Genomic DNA, 22214 nt, shown 5'->3' with positions numbered 1-22214 from the left:
AAGGAGAGAGAGAGAGAGGAGAGAAACAAAAGGAGAGAGAGAGGAGATTTACCTTTAAAGAAATAGAAAAGGCTGACACAACATTTAGATGTACTATTTGTTGCCGTGATCCTTTTGTTTGCTTTATGGAATTCAACAACTGTTCTAACACCTGGAGCCTTAAACAAAAACAGAAAAGAAACCACAGAATTAAAAATTAAGGAAACAAATAATGACTTTTTATTTTATTCTAACACACACAACAAAGCCTATATATTATAGAAAGAGGTGGAACAAATCTATTATCCTTACTCGGGCATTTTCCTCCAACTGGCATCCCTGTCTCCTACAAAAATTTTTAGTTTTCCATATTAGAATAGATAATTACTCTATGAACATGATTTTTTTGCCTTTGTTTCTTTATAACATATGTATTTACAGATAATCACTTACACTGAATAATATTATTCAGATGTTATTAAAAGGAACTGTATATGGGAATGATGCATTTAGACTTACAATTGAGAAAGGAATTGGGAAAAGAAGAACAAAAGGAAAATGCAATTATCTGCAGCAATTAGTTCAGGTCTTGACAAACAGGGAAGAAAAACCTACCAGCAACCTGGTGACAGTAGGGGTAAAAAGCCCAGACAAACAGAAAAAAACCACCAAAAAAAAAAAGCAGTCACTGAAGACAGAATAAGGAAGTAAATGCAAGTCAGGAGAATGTATCACGAAGTGTATGGCAATTTTATTAGCAGGTATGCTCATATACAAACAGCTGCCTCAGAATTACACTAAATCCTGAGCATTCTCAGCAGTGAAGACATCAAGACTCAGGACTCGCATGCTAAGCACTTCTCCCTCACGAGAAATGACAAAACCATCACTGTCCATAATGATCATGATCTGAGGTCTAACTACAGTTGGCTTTGAAAATATTAAGCTGTTTAATTTGAAAATAATTGCTTTGCTCTAATGCTGCATTCAATAAAATTACCAGCAGCACACAGAATAAGCAACAGCATGCAAAAATATTGAGGAATTTAATGCCTCAACTATGCATGTGCTTCTAAATGTGAAACAAACGAAAATGCCATGTGCACAGTAGGAAGTTACATATACATAAAACCAAGAGAAGTCTCTGATCCCTTTCAAGTATTCTTGTACCTCAAGAGAAATGTGCTGAGACACCCACTCTTGTTTCTTACCATCCACTTTTTATAAAGAACGAGGCAGAATAACACTTGAATTTTACTGCAGCTTCCTATTCCTTTTGTCCCTCTTTGGTTCTAAGGCATTTAGTAATTATGCATTAAGCACTATAATAATAGTGTAATATCTCTTAAAATAGCTTCTGTTTTGATCTAGTTATTGAAACAAAACATTCTTTTTCTTTGTTAACAGCATTTATTATAATCACAGTAACCTCTCGCTGGATGTACCTTTTCATTGTAATTTTAAACAGAGTTGAGTACTGTTAGTCTGAATTGTATTATTCAGATGGTTTACAGAATCCATTTAAACAATTCATTATTTTTTCAGAATTGTTTTCTTCTGTGTTCAGTCTCAAAGACTGTGAACATCTCTTTGCATCTCCCAAATTCCCCAGCAGTTATAGTTACTACTTTACCTGTGAGATTCTGCCACATGGGAAAACATAACTCCAAAAAGACGAGTTGCTGCACTGATAACAGACAACACGGGAGGTAGTGGTTTAGGTACTGAATCACCTTTTGCAACTTTCTCATAAACTGAGTAAGGGTCATACTCCAGGCTGCCACCAGCTATGCTGCTACCTAAAAGAAGCTGCAAGAAGGAAAAAAGCGATAGCCATACTTCTGACCAAGTCAAAACCAGCACTGACCCAAATAATTAGAACTGTATGAAAATATAATACCATTGTACTGGATCAAAAAGTACCTGCTCTTCGATAAATCGGTGGTCAGTCTCCTGCAGTAAGGGACCAAGTAAAAGGAGATCGTTCTCATGACAAAGGGGTGGAAGCAAGAATGTAGAGGCATCAATCTGGCTATCTGGGACAGTCAAATCAGCCACTAATTCCTTCAGAACAGCAGAGAAGCTTCCTTCAAATTAAAGGAAAAAAACACTCAACATTTTTGGTTAATTACTTGCCAAAAGCAACTGTGGGAACAAGTTATTTATACTCAAAGAGCAACATCCATCTAACATGTTTCTTAAATCTTTAAATGGTTAACTGCAGAACACTCTTGGTACAGGGGAAACAACAGAGCACCACCTAAGATAACAAGCACATACAGCAATCTAGAAGCTGAACAAAGAGCTCTACCTCTACAGAAGGCATAATGCCATACAGCTGCTATTCCAGTTAAGTTAGTTACATTTACAATTAAAGTACAGGAAAAAAGGCAGTTACAAGCACAGCCATATTTTCTTCTCTTTCCTGAAAATTAATGCTGTGGAATGTATTACGTAACCACACAGGAATACTTGGATTTGGCAAGCAGATGTAATTTAAAATGTCCATAAGTTTGATAAATAACCAAAAGCTGCAGAACGTACTCCCCTATTTCAGGAGTTTGCACTCAAAAAGCAAAGCATGAGGAATTTACTCTAAGTTACATTATGGTAATTTACACTGGTAGTTAAAACTTTCACATATTTTTGTACATAAAATTTCAGGCAAGATTGCACATTATACATAAACAACATTAGGCATTCCGAGTCAGACTATTTCAGGTTATTAAAATAATCCCTGTTGTGAGAAAACATTTCCAGTGCTGAACCACAAGTGATGAGAAAGGTCTGGCTTATCTGGTAAGTTAGATTGAAAAACACTGCAGAACTGATCTCGAAGAATGTACAGAGTCTTTATGCAAATATTTCACAAAAAATTACCTCCAGAGCATTAAGATTGCAAAGTCAAGTCTTCATGAACTGGGAAATACCAGCATTAAGCAGGGCTTGACTCCACATATCCAGTTCCTTGCATTCAGTTTTATTAGATGATCACACAATTACCTGTTTGCACTACAGATGCTTATAATTTTTCAACACGCTGAAGTTCCAAAAAGTGGGACAACACAGTGTTCAGCACCTCGTATGGGCACAAGCAGAACTGTTTGTCTAGTTGGAGCTGGTAGCTGCAAACAGCTATTTTATCCTTCCTGGATCTTGAGTTTGTTCTGAGAAAGCTGACTTCCCCGCCTCTATCCCCCCAACTCCTGCCCCCATCAGCTTCTCTCTCTTGCAGGCATCTGTTGCTTTGCCTGCCTCCCTGACTAATTAGCAAATATGTAATTTTTCCCGAAATGCTTAACTCAAACCTAAATGCAAAAGGTTGGCAGTATCGCATATATTCCAAGATGCACAGGTAGTGTGTGAAAGGGACATAAACTGAGCCTTTAAAAAAAACCACAGTAATAAAATCCAACAAGTAGAAACTGCTCTTTTGTTAATCATCATGGATGACAATTTAAAAAAAAAAAAAAAAGCCCCTTCCTACGAAAACAACTGTTCAAATAAAATTTAATGGAGACACTCAGCAATTTTTAACCCAATTAACATTTATTTTAGTCCTAGAGACTTGGCCACTCTCAACATGTCAAATAATATTATCCCAATGTAAAGCAGTTAAAAATTTTGAGCCAGACTGCTGTTCCAGCATTCTAGCTATTCATCTTGTCCTATTAAGAAAGTGAATGCTTGTATTCAATTTTATGGTTTAGACAGTAGAACATAACAAGCACAAAAAGCTTAAAAATGAAAAGAACCCTAATGAGTTCTCTGAAAAACACAGTAATTTCAGACCACAGAAAACATCAATAAATCTAATAATCAAAATTCAACCTACTGAAATTATTTGTGTGAAATTCTTAAATTGGACATTATAATAATTAAAATTTTTATATTATCTCACAGGAAATAAACGTTTTAGCCTCAAAAACATGAGCACATTATAATCCAAAACCAATGACACATGAAAATGTTCACAAATATGAATCATCATCTTAGAAACAGAACCAGCTTTTTCCAGCTTAACAAGTTCACATTTTGGATCAGCTAAATTGCAAAGTCTTAAATGTTCAGAGATGATGGAAGGCAGCAACTAAAACATGTTAAATGTCTTTCACTGATGTTCAATTTAACCTAATACATTCTCCTCCTATGTGTCACTGCTAAAATAACACAAAAAATCAGCTGCTACTCATGTATACTCACACTAAGCCTTCGTAAAATTCTGCTCTTTGAGCAGATACTGATTTTCAGCGATAACGGAAAGCAGTAAGAGAAACGTGAGAGAGGCAGAAAGAGAGCAGGAAAGGATCAAGCAGAGCCTGAACAAGTCCCAGAAATTCAGGCCTCAGGAATCTAAAGGTTTGAATAGAGGAAGATGCTTGGAGCTATGAACAAAGAACCTATTTTCAACTGTTTATTTTGCTGAGTATTTTGTTTTGTTCCTCTTGTGCTAAAGAAAGCAAGCTTTACACATTATTTGAAAATACTAAAACCTTGAGTTACAACCCCTAGTGTATGTTCCATCACTACTCTTCTCAAAAAGAAATAACTTGCAGGTTTCTAGCCTCTGGCTCAGTACCTAGATCGAAGAAAATGAAAAGAAAAAATGAAACCATGAACTGGTTTAAGCTTCTCATTCAGTGTCTTGCTCTGAGCTGTGCAAAATGTGCCAGGCTGTGCAACACTCCTAATATTCTTCCTAATAATAAAACTAAAATTCCACAGCAAAAAAAGCATCCTAGGTTCCATAAATATATTCTTTTCCCCATTTTTTTTTTTTTTTAATCCTAGTATATTTGCAAAGAGATACAGTTTCTGCATGGAACTGTCATACTGGAAACAATATGGGAAAAACAGTGTTTCAAGCTTTACCATAAAAAGTTGTTTTGGTTTTTTTGTTTGTTTGTTTTTTTGTTGTTGGTTTTTTTATTTTCATTTTTAAAGTATGCATATTTAGATGCTAAAATATGTAACAGACCTTGAAAATAAGCTCTGGTAATACATGCATTTCCATTCTTCCCCCACTCTCATATTGCCGTATTACAAACAGGCGGATAATTCTGAGGCTACATCTATCAAATTACTGTTTTGATTCTAAACCTATTTACAAAGATTTCAGAGGTGTGATCACATTTATAACAAATCTTTTAAGCTTCTTCTTTATGTATTGGCTCTAGAATGCAGCATCCTCAGCTAGGATGCTCTCTCATGGAAGTCAGGCTTTGCAGGCCACACTGTAAAACACTACGTATTTTTCAGTTATGTTAGACCATACGCAAAAATCCCAAATCCACCAAGAAACCGCCAAACCTACCCACACCCAAATATCTGTATTCTGTAAAACATTGTCCCTGTAACAAAAGAACAAAAGAAATAACTTGCTATAAGGGATAGAGACATCACTTTCAGTCTTTAAGCCCAAGTCAGAAATGATTATACGCTATGCTTCAAGAGTTACACACAGACTTGTAACACAACAACTGGTTTATGGCAAAGGTCAGGAGTTTGTTCTTATGAAGATTCACTTAGCAGTTACCACTAGATGGAGCATACTATTTGAGTAAGGATTCCCTCCATGATACAGAAGATAGAGCCAGTTCAGTGCCTGGCTTGCCCATATTCTCTCTGTCCTGATGAAATACCCTGTACTTCTCTTTACAACTGTCAAAACCACTCCGATTCCTTATTTCAGTCCATACAGTACTCTATGGCAAACAATTTAAAGCAGACAAAGGTATTTAATGTTTTAGCTGAACTGTGAGACCTGTGTACCTACAGTGCATAGTTACTGGATTAGAGGATTAGATTTTAAATACTGCTAGTTATGTTCTGCTACAGGAAAGTAAGTCTATCCCCACATTTTGTTGCAATTTTACTTTTAAATACAAACTCATTACCCACAATCTGCACAGGATCAGATTACTACATCTGTAATATATAAGTCTACTTGAAGCAATTAAATTAAATTTTTTCAATGGACTATATGCAATTGGTTTATACTAAGATTACACCTTTGGGTTTGGGATTCAATGGAAAGCAAAACAGGCATCAAAGAAAGTAAATTCTTCAAATAGCTTCAAATTGCAAGGTTGTCTGCCTTCAAGTTTCAACTAAACATAGTACAAAAATCTGTATTTGTAATAGGAGAGGGGGGAAAAAAAGATGATCATGCACTAGTTTTTCAAAACCACAGTAGTGAATTCACTACAATTTCATCATATTTAAACAGAAGGAATAACATTTGTTATTAGAAATGGTGGAACTAACTCTTGCTAGTGGAATATATGTTGAACAAAAACTTAAAACCAAGCCCATGTTATTTTTAATGCATTTCTCTTTGTAAGGAAATACATACCTTCATAGGTCTTTGGAGGCAATACTGCTAGTAATTCATAAAGTTTATGTCTGTAAACTGTTGATGGTGTTTTTAAAGAATTTCCATATGATTTGTATATTGAAGAAAGCCTTAAAATATAAAAAGCACATCAGAGATGTTAAAGACTTTAAGCATTATGCAACACTCTGGTTTAATTTGTACCACTCTACTGAATGCTTCTAAAATCATACATAAGTACAGTTTTGATTTGCATTACCAATAGTAAAAGCAAAACAATGTATTTCACATGTTCTGACAGAGTATCTGTTCTCCATTCCCAATCATTATTTTTATTTAACGCTAGAGAAATAAACAAGGTTTTCTATTTCCTTTGATTGTACCTAAATTTATTACAACTAACCTTTTTATAGATGTATCTCTCTAAGTTAAAGAGTTTAGAACTCAAATACATTAAATTACTACATATTCTTAAGGCAAAAGTTTAAAAAGTATAAAATCCTTTCCCGCTTAGTTCTGAATCTAAATATAAAAAATGCCCATGTCTAGAACTTTTTGTCCAAGCATATTCTTGAATTGTTTTTTATTTTATAAAAAACTACCATGCGTAAACACAAATGTGTATGTTTGATTTAAAAAGCAGAATAAAACCACTAACTTAACAAAACCATACAATAATTTCTTCCCTAGCTTTTTTTTACACGATACTGGAATCTGTAAGATACATTATTATGCCAGCTATAGTCTTCAGCTTTACAGCTAAATTCTGTAATTTTTGTGCCTTGAGAGGAAAGTTCTTTAGAAAGTGCACTAAAATTAAATACAAGAAGATTGCTCTGTAGCTTTTCAAAGCCAGAATCTCATTTAACAGTTTTATACACATACTTACTGTGTCAATAAATCAACAGCACTTGGGAGAGGAGGAAGAAGTCTCTGAACAACTTCATCCGTAAGAAGACCAGCGCAGTGGGAAACAAAGCTTTTGATAGCTAGAAAAGGAATTGGATTTTAACTTACTTAGTGTGAGAGATCTAGAAGAAAAAAAATCACAATAGTGAAGTAATCACATTATTACCTCACTAATAACCTAGAAGCAGAAGAAAGCATGCAAAAAAATTCTAAAATATTTTCACCAATAATTTAAGAAACTGATAAAAATCTCAAATTAAAGGAGTTGTAATGACAGATACACTGTTTTGGTGTCTCAGCTTGGACATTCATATCTGGACTTTTAATTGCATATATAATGCAAGCATTTTTTGCTTTTTGTTATGAATTGAGTTATGGGATATAACTCAACCTCATAATAATATTAAAAAAAAAATGGGAGAAGGATGATGATCAGATGATCTGGTGCTTACTCTGCAAGTTTTCTATTTAAATTCAGCTTAATTACTGTACTTTAGGAAACAACTTATATGTGCAGTAGTATTTTTCATTATATTTACAGATGCACCTAGAGAATATACAGATTTCCAAAAGAAAAAAATAAATATTTAAATTGTTTAGGTTACTTAAAAAATGAAATTGCTATGGAATTCCATGCTTTCCAATAAATTTTAATAGTGAGTGAGACTGATGATCACTATACTAGGGTTCACATATCTGCAATGCAAAGAACCCTTCAGTACTCTAGAGTACATAACTGAAACACATTAAGTGTTTGAAGATCACCGGAGTCATCTCTTGGAAACCCAAATTCATAGTATTTCATGACGAAAAAATGCAACCCACCAGACAGTAGCCAAATACACAGTACTCTTTACTGGCTGAGAATTTCAACTTCCTTACTGCAGTTTTTACTTCAGTCTTCCCGCTCTCACAAATGTGTTTGACTGACTCACCAATTCTATTTTGCTTACAGAAAGTTACATGTTAGGAAACAGAACTGCTATTTACCAAATATAATAGACTGTATAAACAACAGAGCACATTCCTGATCTGGGTCTTCATTCATTACTGTGATATGTATGTTAAACAAGAGAAAAGAAGCAACCTTCCTGATATCATTTACTGCTTGGAAACCAGCTGATTAGAAGAAAAAGAGGAAAAACCCTCTTGGGTTATTTTTGTCTGTTTTTTACAAAAATGAAACACATGTATATATTTTTATATATATATATATGTAGAAGCACGTATGTTGGGGAGTGAATACATCTCTTACCATCCAGTGAAACAAACAATATGCAGGATCCTTGTTCTTTCCAAAGGAAAAAATAAACAAACAGCCCAACTATAAATATGCAGATAAAGACACAGTAAATCCCACTTACCACAGAGAGCACCAGCACGACCTTCCAGTGTTACTTGCCAGGTAAATGAATCTCCTCGTGTCTTCTCTATTTCTAGGTCTTTAGGAGATGATGGAAAGATGCACTTCCACAGTAACAGCATTCGTGGCAGATGGTGCTGGACAACTGCAGGACCTGTAAATGTTGATGGTTGTCACAGCAATGTAAGGATTAATAAAATTAAATTTTCTCTTTGGTCCTTTTTCCTATATTCACAAAATCTTTACAGCTGTGAACAAAACTTTATGCTATTTTCTCAGCCTTCTCATATGTAATTTCTCAATGTCTACTGTCTTGGTACTCCATTTTCATACATAACTACATACTCACTGACACATTTACTAGTGTGTCACCGAGCCAACTACAGTCTCTGTTTTACAAAGTACAGACCCTGTGGATCACCATCATAAAAGAGATGTAATAAGCAACAGTGATATTCAGAAAAGCAAACTTTTGTAATAGGTTAATGCACAAGGTGTGTTTTCCCTAATCTAAGAAAAAACTGGGAGCTGTTGGGCAGAAGTAAGCACTGAAAACATGAATGGTGCCTTAACAATGTGAACAAAACAGATAAAATACATTCTTCAATTAGTAATTTAGTGATCACAGCCAATAATGTGACCACTAATAAATATGAGAAATGCCTGACAAGAGGGAAATAAAAATGATTAGCTCATTTTCTGCTGAGATAGATGTTGAAAAGTATCAGTGTAATTCTTCATGACCACAAAGACTTTTGGTTAGATTGACTTTGAAATTTATCTTCTGCATTTAATTAATAACAGGCCCTACTCAGTCACTTTTTCAGACATTGCTCCCAACGAATCAATAGCAAATTTGAAAGAAATTACATTTTTATTTTAGAAAGTTTTTCTAAAGATTCCAAACAATAGTTTATTTTTTTAGAATTATTTTGCAGTGGTAAATTAAAAGAAACATTAAAAGAGCTAAAGTCAGAGACAGAACAGACAACAAAATGTAGTTTAAGAAAAATTGTAGAAAGGTACTACCTAATGTCATGAGGGCAGATATCAACAGCCATCCAGCCTGAGTTCGCTGCAGTGAAATGCGACTGTTTTGAGAAGCAGAACACAACAGATCCTCTGCTACTGTCATGATTACCTTCAAAGTTAAAGAGAAAATCAGAGCATCAGCATCTTAGTAATAACCAGATATTTTTTCATTACTATTTGCTGTGATACTTAATCCTATTTCAGTGTCCCCAAATAGAATGCCATCTTCCCCTCACACTAAGGCAATAAACTGAGGCTCATGAAGATGCAATGACTGACTGCAGTGCTAGTCCTGGAGGGCTTCAATAGTTCTGTGGGGTACTAGGTAGAGTTACTTTGTTACTTTGTTCCCCTTTCTTTTATCACCAGTAAAACGATAGCTGATAATTCTCATAGGAATACACGCTGCAAGGATCAAAGTGTTCTGATACTCATCTATGCCACTCTATAGAAAAAGGATAGCATGAGACCTGCAATTTAGAGCTCAGAAGAAGTGGTGAGAGGGGTAACGATCTTTTTATCCTTGTTTTAGAGTAAGGTCTATTACTCTCTGACAGTTTTTAAATCAACAAATGGTAAGACTAAACAAACAAGTTAGAATAGTATAGTTCGAATTCCTCCTAGCTTCTCTGCAAAAACTGCACGTGCCTACTATTATGTCCTAAATGCAAGGTGACAATCTGCACATATTACCGAAGCACAAGGTATATAGAATTTACATGGAGGAACACATACTGTGTCCATGGGCAATTACCACAGTACAGCTACAAATGCTAGAAGTATTCTGCAAGTGGTTGGCTTCAGTGACATTTCACATATGCCAAAAAGTATTTCTTATATCTTGCATTATGTCTTGTCACCAAAACAAAATGCTTATAAATTAGTATTACAAGTAAGAAGTGCCATTATCAATAACATCATTAAAAGCCTCAGTATAGACAACATCCTTCTACAATTTTTTTGCATGCTATAATTTATTTGGACAGTATATTCCTTCTAAAATTTATCTACACACTTTAAAATGTCATGAAAGTTTGCACCTGAAAATTTGCTTCATGAAAATTTGAAATCTGTATACTTCAAAACTTCATAAAATACCAAGTCTGAAAATACTAGTTTCCCCAATTCCATAATGCTGCCAGGGAGCTGCAAATTATCTGTTTTATAGGTTCCTGATAGCATCGAAATACCCCATTCTACAATTAAAACAGTATCCTTGTTAAATAATACTACTAAGAATCACTAACAGCTTAGTATACTTAAATTACCTGTTAAACAAACACCCTAGAAAGAATTTCTTTAATGATTTCTGACAACTTTTCTCTCTGTGTACTAGGAGAAATGTCTTATTTTTGAACTGAAGTATAAGCACTAGTACAGAATGCTAAATATATACACACCCACTAATTATTTTGTTTTCTTGAATAGGTTTCACCTGCAACTCTAACTGCTTTCTCAGAGAAAAATGCATTAATATAAAACAGCTTCTGTCCAGGTCACTACTGTCTATGTTTGATATTTCCTTTTCAGAACTGCTCTATTTAACACTGGTCTCTTTCAGCTCCTCAGAAGAGCAGCTAGTCTGGAATCTGGCAGCATTCCTAGGAGAGAATGGAAAAGGGCTTTTGTCAGCTCCTCTGTTCTCCCCTCTGCCAGCTCAGTACAGAATACAGTGTTTCTCCCACACTTTTCTGTGACCTCCCATACCTCCTCCTGGCCCTATTTCATCTTACTCTGTTCCTCTAAAAGAAAGTTTGTAAAGAATTACATTTCTCTGTTAAACAGAAATTTCAGCTCTGCTTAGGTGTGTAGTATTTGAATGGCAATTTTTATCTATATAACTGGGCAAACAATATTAATTCTGTTCTCTCCCTATGGTCTTTCAGTAATAACAAGGAAAAGTTTTTAAAAGCTAAGGCAAATTACTTTTTTTTTTTTTGTTCATTTATAAATTGTTTCATCAGCATTTGGGACTTTGAATGTCAACAACTGTAGTTAGCAATGTCTGTTAAGGAGTGGCATGGAACTGTTAATACTCAACGACATGGAAAGGGTGGGCTAGAATAACTGCAAAGGACATTTTTCCTAGTGTACCAAAACATTCCTTGCATCTTATAGTGGTATAGTAACAAGAGAAAAACCACAACCCTCATGTAAAACTGCCACTCCTTCTCTAATGTCTGCTGGCTCCGAAACAGGTATTTTCAGAACTGAGAATGTAAGTTTCTACATTATGCAGAGAATTAGCAGGTACTGCTGACAGTGGTGTTGCACTGCAGTTTTCCAACTATAACTCACTCCATGGATAAAGTTCTCATTGAGATGGAAACAGCTTCTTCTCTTGGTCTGTATTTCTATATCTGCACATCCCTAAAACTTCAGAGCACAGTATATTCTATCTGCTTTAGGGAAGGGGACTGGTTCAAGCATCTTAAACTACGTTAATGCAAGAAACTGGTTTCTGTTAAATTCTGTTAAACAAAATGAAAGCATGTATCTGTTGGACTTGACTAAAAATTCTGTTGGACTTAGTCAAAGCTTTTCAAGATAATACATAACTGCTGTTATTGGCGTAAGCACTGAGTAAACTGTACACTGGAGAGTCATTGATGGGCCTGGGAAATACTAATTTGACTTCATCTGTGGTTGAATGAGTTTCCTTCCAGGAAACTTATTTCTAACATCGCAACACGCAAAAGACCTGTATGTATACTTGCAATCATTTTTTAAAAAAGAAATATCTTTTGCCTTTGGCAAAGTCTGATACATTTCAGCTGTACGTACTCCAAACTAGCCCTTTCTCACCATTAACACTGCTGAAATGACAGTTTTCTAATTTAAGTCAAACTGGGCCAGAATTGCAGATGGTCTGATCTTGCTGTAAAGAATTTAGTTTGAAATTCTGGAAATTGTAACTCTACTCAAGAAATATTTTCTCCAGGTAAACCTTTTCTTAGACTGTTCAGCTTAAGTCCTTACAGCTCCACAGAACTGCCCTCTGTCCCAAAACACCGAATTTCTCCCCTAACAAACTTCTACCTTAGAAAAAGGTAGCAGTACGAGTGGTTAATAAAGTCATTAGTGGAATTTCCTGAGAAATTCACAATCCTGACACACATGAGAAAAACACTTGCTTATCCGAGTTATGGTATGCTTCAAAATCCCCTTCTCGAGGAAAGAAAGTCTCTCATCAGTACACTGCATTATGTGATCATGTCATAAAGAATGCATGCAAATACTACCGCAAAAACAACAAAGAACTGCATATAAGCAAAGTATTCCGACCATACCTTCCCTTTTCCATGTGGAATTCCTAAAGGACAGTATTTTACTGCACCCAGCAAAGCAGCAACAGCAAAACTGTAGCCAGTTATTGCTTCTGGGGAGGTTTTCAATGCACTAAGACGTTCAATGCAACGATCCAACAGTAGGGACACATAGGAGGGCAACGCTACTGCAATACAGCGTAAACACCAAGCTGCTGTTAGTCTAACTGAAATGCTGGGATGAAGAATGACCGAAATTACTGCTTCCAGAACTCCTGAAAAATAAAATGCATAAACACACTTAAAAAATATGGAAGCAGATTGTCAGACAAGCAAAAATGCATACAGAGTACTGGTGAATGTAGCACTACCCAGTCTGTGTACTTCTCTTTAAACAGTACTATTGATTTTTATTGTGAAGTATTTCTTATAAAATTTAAATACTTAATACTTTTCAAAAAAGTTACGCTGAATGAAAAGTAATGATATGGAGAAAATCTAACACATTACACAGTTATTCACCAACATGCATAGAAAATATCTGTAAGTATTCTCAAGGAAGCAGAAATCCATGCAGTGGAAACAGATGTCTACTTGAACCCATTCAAAAAAAAAAGCAGCTCAATGAAAACAAAGGCAGATGAAGGTACTCAGCTCAATCAAACTGATTTACTATAAACATTATGAAGTATTGGACATCAAATACAACCCTTAATGGAGATAAATTTGATAGTGTTGGTTGGTTTTTTTTCAATTAACATACTAGTACAGGTTGGAGAAGATACAGAACTCTTTGAGCAATGCCTAAAGATTTCCTACACCATGTAGGGTAGCCAACTCCCCCTCTTTTTTTTTTTTTTTTTTAAATTTAGTGGGACAAAATAGAAAAGGATAGAACTAAGAAGGTCCAAGTGAGGAGCCTGCACACCAGAAAAAAAGGTTGCTATAGTCAGTGCTAGACAAAGGATCCCAACAGATTTGAAGAATTGACAGTCTAGCCATCAAAGATCACAGTGAACAAAGGAATACATTTTGTACTCTGGCCGCAAAACAATTCAGGGCCTGTACCTGTACTGGAATCTTGCAGTAGCGGTCCTGCTGTAGTTCCTAAGCCCTGGATGAGACTTCCGAGTTCCTGAAGTGCACAAACAAGCACATGTTGACTTGCTGTTACATCTGTTGTACTAATTCTTGTTTCCAGGTTACTGTCACTTATTGCAGCATCTGGTAACACAATATAGGAAAACCCCCATGAAATCATTACCAAAATGAAACAAACATCAGAAAAAGAATTTTGCTGTAGTAAGTTGTTTGTATTACCAAATGAGCTTTTACCGTTACCATTTATATTCACCAAACTGTTTTGCAAAGGTTGGCCTTCACTGAGCCAAGTACATTTCTACTACTCAAATGGATAGTGCAGTAACGTCTGTAAGGGCAGATAAAATGAACACTACCGAATTGCTTATCTTTAAGTGATGGGGAACAGTGACTAGTAAGAAGCATGCTATTCTCAGCCTCACTAGTGACTTAAAAAGGTCATGCTTTGATGTAACTTGCCAGAATGTACTACGTTGCAGGAAAAAAGAAAGGGAAGGAAAGAGTAAATTGTGCAAGAGCAAGCGAGTGAGAAGGTGGGGTGGGGAATGAAGAGGGAGGGAAAAATCTGGAGTTTTTTAAAAGTTCGCCTTTTCAGACACAAATTATTATGTCAGTTTAGGCATCTAACATTTAAATAGGATACAATATGCTGCTGTACACCAGGGGATGACTGGTTATGCCCAACATTCTTTTCCCCTACAAGGATGATGGCGGAAGATCAGTAGCTTTTTTGGGAAGCTGTGTACAAGACTACCATGCAAGCGATCCGTTTTCTCCAGGAGAAATGCTCATTTTGTCAGTTAGGAACGCGTGTTTCTTTTTTGAACCATAAGTAGCGTCAGCTGCTCTGAACAGGAAGGCAGAATCTGTCTAGACATGTATCAACTGCCAATTTAATTTATTTAACAATATCGTCTCTACTTTATTACTGTATATGTTATTTTATTTCTAATTGTTAAAAACAGTATTTGCCAGGGGAAAAAAAATGTTATAAAAGATGTTTCCACTTGTGTGGGTACACACATGCAGAAACACAGACACATACACAAACAAATAACCAGCCAAGTTAAAAACAAAGCAGCCCATCGAAAGCCCCCTACATTATTATGGTAATAAATCAGCACTACATATTCTCTTTCTGCAGTCTCTGGATTAGGAAGTTGGACAATCACTTAAAAAAGGAAAAACAGAGGCCCAAACGGATAATCTTGTTAGACCCATACCCACAACTTTCTTCAGTTTCCAGATGGCCTGACAAATCTCCTTGGCAGCTGCAATTTGAGCTTTTTCCCCAAGAAGGCCTCCTACTGTAGCTCGAAGGATAAAGGAAACACAGCGGCGACAGCCGATAGCATCCATCTGACTCTGAATGGCCTTAGGGTGAGACTGAGACACAAGATCTAGAATATGGGAAAGGAAGGCAGAGAAGTTCCTTTCAAGCCATTGTGCTCCTAATGTAGAGACAAATACCACATATGCCTGAAAGAGATTTGAAAAGAAGCCATACTTTAGAGCAAAATCATCTGGAAAACCACTGCCAACTATCCCACATGTATTTTCTTCTTTTAAAAAAAATCCCTGCACACTGCCACAACTAGAACATCACTTATCTAAGATTACTTATAAATTTACACATTCATAAATCACTTATGTTCTCACTTTCAGGTAGCTGCAAAATTTTTTTGACCTATTTTAATAATTTAAATTACTATCCAAACTGTACTAGCAATATTGCAGCCTGCTTTCACTGTAAATTAATTCAAGCTGCCTGCCCATGTTATTTCACTTCAGAGTGTGAGAAATGGCAGTTTACCCTGCACAGGCACTTGTTATGTAAAACATTGTGTTTGGTCTCACTGAACAACAGCTTCCAGCTATTTAACATTCTGCACATGGAACCCAAATTTAATGTATGAATGCATTTTAAGAACTACTATGTTACAAAACTATAACCCAGAACCCTGAGAGAATTTTGTTATTATAGGCTTTGAATTACAGAATATTTGCAGCCCCCAAGCACTGCTCTTCATCTCAATTAATTTTAATTGTTTGCCTTGTAATGGAGGTACCATAAAAAGACTACATTTGTCACAACAAAGAGAAAGAATGCAGAGTCACTTTACAAATCTAATCACCACAAGACCATTTATTTTGCCACATAATACACTCCCTTACAAATGCCTTACATGTACATGTGTTGGGTTTTTTTAATGAATAGATGTGCTACCATCAAGAAAAGGGAATACAAAAAATGAGAATGTGCAAATGAACACACAAAATTCCTACAACTACTATCCGTATCAATGAACTTCTATATTCACCTCGTACATACTTGTCTCATGTCTAGTATTAACAACAAAATTATTCACATTAAAAGAAGTACTGTAGATGGAGAAATTGTACTGTGAGATTGTGTTAGCACGTAACAGCTCTTAACAAATACTACTTCGGCTTCATAAAGTACCAGCACATTACCCCTTTTTTATGGATTTGAAAACTGAGGAATTTAACAGGATAAATAGACTTGTGAAGAGTCATACTGCTATGGCTATATTTTGAATTACATCTTGAATCTGGCTGTGTCTTGAACAAATATTAATTCTTCTTCCATATGTAAGAAGTCATCTTCAGTGTTAATATCTTTTATAACTGCAAGTGCTTTCTACTCACAAGCACTGAAACACACAATTTCTCAAGTTTTTCTTATAGAAACATTGCACTATTTTGACTGTTCTGGTACAGTTAAGAGTGTACCATCTCTCACAGGTACTATTGTGTGAATGCAGAAATGCATGAAAAAGGAGACAACCTCCAAAAAACAGTACAAACAGGCAAAACACTGTAACTACCTGTTCCTGGAAAACTAATAAAATCACCATGTATACAGAACACCCTAGGAGTCTGGCATGCATTTTCCAAGCAAATAGCTGTCAAGGTATTATTGTTCCCCAGTCCTTCTATCTGTCTGCCAGAAGTTAATGTTTCTATCCAGCACAATCTGAGCATAGAAGACAATTTGTGAGCACCTTCTAGCCGTTTCAGTACAAAGTCTGGCTTCTATCAGTCAATCAAGCTAATTTACAGATTTTTTTGCACTGCAGGAGTTGAAATGCACTAAAAAAACTCCCTCACTGGCAAAGGGGATGTATCCAATAGCTGTGGGGACTGTAACATTAAAATAATCACAGCTGACTGATATGCAAATGTTCACCATGACCTTTAGTCTTGATTCACAGGCTTAACATTTGAATATCTAGGTCTTAGCATGTAAATGTTGTTTAAGATAAAATTTACAGGAAGAAGCCAACCTGATATTATCTGAAAAATTTATACTGTTTTAACCAGCATGCACTATATGGTCTGACTTCAGTCCTGCTCAGTTAACAAGACTCTATGCTCTAATTGAGCATCCAGGAACACAGTAAAACAGTTACTTGTTTTTTTCCACTACATTTTGTTTTCCTTATTTTTCATGCACTTACTCCAAACAGAACGACTCTTTCCGAACAGGACTGGGAATGTCCCTGTATAGGAGGAAACTATTTCAAGTTCAAAGAATCCTTGTAACTTCTTTTCATTTTTAGACATAAATTATTAAGTTTTAATTTAAAAAATTTTAGGAAAGTACTTATTTATATCACTTACCTGAAATTTACATCATGTGAAGCTTTGACGAGTAATATATATTTAATTCTGAGAAGTTAAAACTATCAGGTAAACAATAAGCAACATCAGAAATCTTTTTTTCCTTTCTAGCATAACTCAAGACGTAAATCACTATTTTAAAGTACATACATTTTGTCACAGATACAAACCAGAATGAAATAAGAGATATATGGAGAGCAAAACAGTGACTATAGGGATGTTTAGCAATCTCAGAAAATGGTAACTAACGTAATCCAAACCTGGGTGACTCCAACTCTAACATCTCTGCTGACTGAACTGGTCCCTTTCAACATATCACCACTGGCTCGTAGAAATCCACAACTTCCACGCAGAAATCCAGTTCCAAATAGCTCCATCACTTCTTCCAAAGAGATTCTGCGGAAGTTATGCCTGGTGGATGCTAAGAATAGTTGTAAATATTTAGAGGAACAGCTCTGTAAAACTTGTTACATTTTAGAAGAAAAGTTTCCACTCTAATGGTTGTATAAAAAAATATCTGCATGAATTCAGTAGCCCAATCAAATCCAAATACTGTTTGAGCATAATTTCACAACAGAAACAAAAATGTTTTAGGACTCACTGCTCTAGCAAACCACAGGATTTCTCAAGTTCTTCTGCTTCAGCTACCTTTACATAGTTTAGGCCACCACCTAATATATATACATACATACACCCTCTGTCAGTATTTACCATCTAATCTAAGCTCCCTTTGCAAAAAGGTCAGCGTGGCCTACTCCTACCACCCAAAGCTTCATGAAAGCCCTGACTTAACTCATTGCAGCTTACCACCAAAGATAACTCTCTATTCTGAATTCCAGACAAGGTGGATTATCTTTCTGCTATGCTTAGCCAGATAAGGGCACAGCTACAGGTTCTCTTAGAAAAAAACGCATCTCACCTTAGTATTAAATTAGCTCCCCAAAGGAATGAAAATAATAGAATACGCTCACGAGCTTCTAGGAAAATTATTTTTCCCTAATTCCTATTCCATTGTTTTATCTCTTGATAGAAAGTTCATTTAAAATACATGCTGGGACATGTGTGTGCAAACTTAGCATGATGACAGCACACTGTGCAAACTAAGTGACCTAAAATTTTCACTACATTTTTTTTTGTCTTCCAAGTGTTGAAATGGGAAAAGGAATGATACAATATGAGACAGTCATGCCCCCCCCAAAAATAAAAACCATAAACACAGTATCAGCAGGTTATCAGATACAATGCAGAAACCTCAGGACTATGCACTTCTTCATGTAATGCTCCCTCCACTTCTCCCTAAGCCCCTTCTAGCCCCCAACCAGCTTCTGTCTCACTTAGCTCTAACTTCTTTTTAACTAAAAATAACAAAAAGAAAGTAAAAACAACCAACCAAACAGTTGATAAGCTTCTTATATAACCTTATCTTAGCAGTTTAGAAATACAACCACACTGCTTACAAAGACCAAAGAAAACTACTGAGTCTATAAAGAGGTCAGAGTATTTCTTTCTCTTTTACTTTACTGGGAAAAGAGAAGTGCCCCTTGTTTCCTGTAACACTGTAACTCTCCAAAAGATTCTTAGAAAGATACTTTATAAATCAAGACTTCACAGACTCCAACACAAATACAGAGCCTCAAGAATTTTGAAAGGCAGTAGGCTGGGCTTAAAGCCATATAGTTTTGTCATCTGTTGCTCATTGCACTGAAGGTCGTTTCTGATGCCATTAAACGCAGAACACTCTGAATCACACTTACCTTGTGTGCTTTTATAAGCTCCTAAGATTGGACTAAAAATGCTCAGTCTGTATGACACCAAAGACTAAAGATATTAACTTTGTGCCAGGATACTTCAGTTAGATCAAGTACTGTCTGTCACCAAAAACTATTACATGGTCTGTTGAGTGAACAAAACGGCATGTTCATTCTGATCACATTTGTACTGCTAGACAATCCAGATGTGGCATGGACAGTTGCGGAAAACAGCCTGAAGGTATCTTAAAGTCTTTAGTTTGACAGAGACACTCTCTTGAGAATCTTAGTGCTTTCTACACTGCTTAAATTAATCGTGCCTTTAAATTCTTGAGGCTACTGATTTCTCTCCATACAGTAACAGTCTTGTAACAGAGAAAATACCGAATTTTTTTCCTTGTATATTACTTCATAAATATATATCTATGCAGGTTAACACAACCAAAATCACAGCACTTCACAAGAAAAATGTTACAGAAAAGACTAAGCCAGAGATTGTACTTCAGGCTTCAAGAGAACTTGAGAATTTCTTATCATCTGACATATTACAGATGAGGAATCTGCAAACAAAATACATACTTTACCTGTTATCTGTTTGGATGTTAGAGCTCTAGCTAATACTGTGCCTAAAAGTTTTGAAACTGCTAATCGTACATCATAATTGGAACCTTCGAAGGACTTAAAACACAAGGTCACAACACTATCCAGATCTGTACTCCACATAAATACTGCTTCATTCTGAAGTTCAAGAAGACACTAGAGAAAAAAAGAGAAATAAAAATATTTTGACGTAGAAAAGCAGAGTTCTCCCTAACAAAATAAGCATGTTGCTTCATACTGAAGTCACTTGAAGTTTTGTTGCCAAGGCAGTATCAAAGAAATAAAGATAAGCAAAAGATGTATTTTCTGCTGTATTCATCATCCATTAAGAAAGAACTGTATTTAGGGAGCTTACTTAATAAAAACAGCAATTAGAACACTTTACCTTTGCAGCAGCACAGCGGACTGCCATAGATCGATCTGTCAAACATGATCGGGCAGCTTTGTAAATATCCCTGTGACAGGGGATAGCAGCAGCTCCTAAACCATTTAATATATTTTGCAAACTAAGCATGATTTCATAACGACCTTGAGACTGAAAAAATGAAAAAGAAAAGTGTTAAGGTTTTGTAACCCTAAACTCCTTGGAAATACAAAATGCCAACTACTGGAGTAGGTAAACAATGGTTTGGGTCTTTTAGACTTTTGGAGATCTGTTTATGCTGAAGTGAGTTAAAGCAGGTAACTTGCTCTATAGGTCTACACGCAAGTGAGAATAGTAATTCTATGTTCTACTGGAAAGTAATCACTAGCAGTTTAGAACTCAAAACATGAAGTACAAGCTGGAGCAAAATTTTCTCATTAATAAGGTAATCAAATTTTCTAGTTTATCAAGTTCTTTCATGAAATGAGATTGAGAATGGCTATGATTGATCCTTTCATAGTTATAATTCATTAACTCTCTAGTAATTCTTTGAAATTTAGACACTGATTTTTTTCCTATGACTTTCCACAATTTTTTCGTATTTTGGTATCATGCACTTTCTCCTATTCATTGGTTCAGCTACCAACAGTAAACATCCTATTATTTTTCCAATCATTTGTTAAACATGCTGTTCCAATACCTCTGCATTCTTCATTGCTTTAAGCACATTCCCAACGGTGTCAGTAAAACTGTTTCCCAAAATTCTTCCCAATTTTTTGTATAAATAGCCCAAGCATACCACCGCAGCACTAAAACAAAAGCAAATCCAAAGATGCGTGAAAATGGATGCAGTAATTGATGAAAGGGATTAAGACGACTAAGATAATCAATGGGCAAACAACAAAATAACTAAATATAATGTCCCAAAAATGTAAGTGGATTATCAAAAGGAAAAAAAAAAAAATGGCCTGTGTGTGGCACACATACTCACACTCTAGGAGAAATGCAGATACAAGGGTTGGGAAGGGAAAGTAACCTGGACAACACAGCAATACAGGGAATACAATCTTCTACTAATTTTACAACAGGAATACAATATTCATATCTACCTTTAAAATTTAACATTAATCTCTAACTAAGCATGACTTGCATCATGCAGTCTATGGCACTGTGCTATGGCAGATGCTGCTAGAAGTACCCAGGGACAGATTTATTTATAACTCGATGGTCAACAGTAGACTGCAAATGGTCTAGTAATTAAAATGTTGGCATTTATGTATAACAATACATAATAAGGAAACGCTTTGAAGAAAATTAAAGTATAAGCCCATGTCCTTTTCACTGCACACAGATTCTGAATTTAGTTTCCAGGTGAAATACCTGACAACTGGAGTCTCTGCACTCATTAGCATCTAAAAATTGCTAAAGATCGAGCAAAACAAACAAACAAACAAGCAAAAAGAACTAAATAGTTTTCCTTTTAATAATTAATTAACGAAAATATCTTGCTCTGTATTGACAGATCTATAATTAAACCAACTAATTCTATGAATACAAGGAAAAAGGAAATTGTATCTTTAATTAGCTTTCAGCTCTTTGACCAGACTTACTTAAATATGCAGTGACACTGCTCAGCACCCCCTTCAACAAAGCAACATTTTACTCATTTCCCAACCAAATCCATTTCCCATAAAGAATTATAAAATCTCATATTGAACACATTCTTAATAGAAAAACGCATTTAATATTAACAGTAATTCCCTAGATGACAAAGCACAGTAAAAAAACCAAAACTGATATTCTTTATCTTTTATCATACCAAAATCCTGTTTTCATTAAAGCAACATTTTTCATTATTGCTTTTATCCTGCTC

At 35.5% G+C, this 22214-nt stretch overlaps 1 protein-coding gene across 5 annotated transcripts in view; it reads right to left on the bottom strand.

Moving 5' to 3' along the window:
- HEATR5A (HEAT repeat containing 5A) overlaps nt 1-22214 on the bottom strand; it is a 72401-nt gene that overhangs the window by 28570 nt on the left and 21617 nt on the right. For 4 of the 5 annotated variants that reach the window (XR_013929702.1, XM_080397014.1, XM_080397015.1 and 1 more), the window contains exons 5-18: nt 21042-21150; nt 20363-20512; nt 19962-20133; nt 17890-18050; nt 15208-15463; nt 13952-14107; nt 12908-13158; nt 9615-9726; nt 8587-8739; nt 7203-7302; nt 6335-6444; nt 1903-2066; nt 1613-1788; nt 53-158 (exon numbers count right to left, since the gene is read on the bottom strand). Coding sequence is in view for 4 of the 5 variants with exons in the window: in XM_080397014.1 (XP_080253140.1) it covers nt 53-158; nt 1613-1788; nt 1903-2066; nt 6335-6444; nt 7203-7302; nt 8587-8739; nt 9615-9726; nt 12908-13158; nt 13952-14107; nt 15208-15463; nt 17890-18050; nt 19962-20133; nt 20363-20512; nt 21042-21150 (2176 nt within the window). In the remaining variant the exon portion in view is untranslated. The remainder of the gene's footprint in view (nt 1-52; nt 159-1612; nt 1789-1902; nt 2067-6334; nt 6445-7202; nt 7303-8586; nt 8740-9614; nt 9727-12907; nt 13159-13951; nt 14108-15207; nt 15464-17889; nt 18051-19961; nt 20134-20362; nt 20513-21041; nt 21151-22214) is intronic. The other variant, XM_080397017.1, reaches the window with a different exon arrangement.

This window comes from Falco punctatus (assembly GCF_963210335.1).
Source record: "Falco punctatus genome assembly, chromosome: 7".
Classification (NCBI taxonomy): Eukaryota; Metazoa; Chordata; class Aves; order Falconiformes; family Falconidae; genus Falco; species Falco punctatus.
This window is presented reverse-complemented; position numbering and strand designations above follow the sequence as displayed.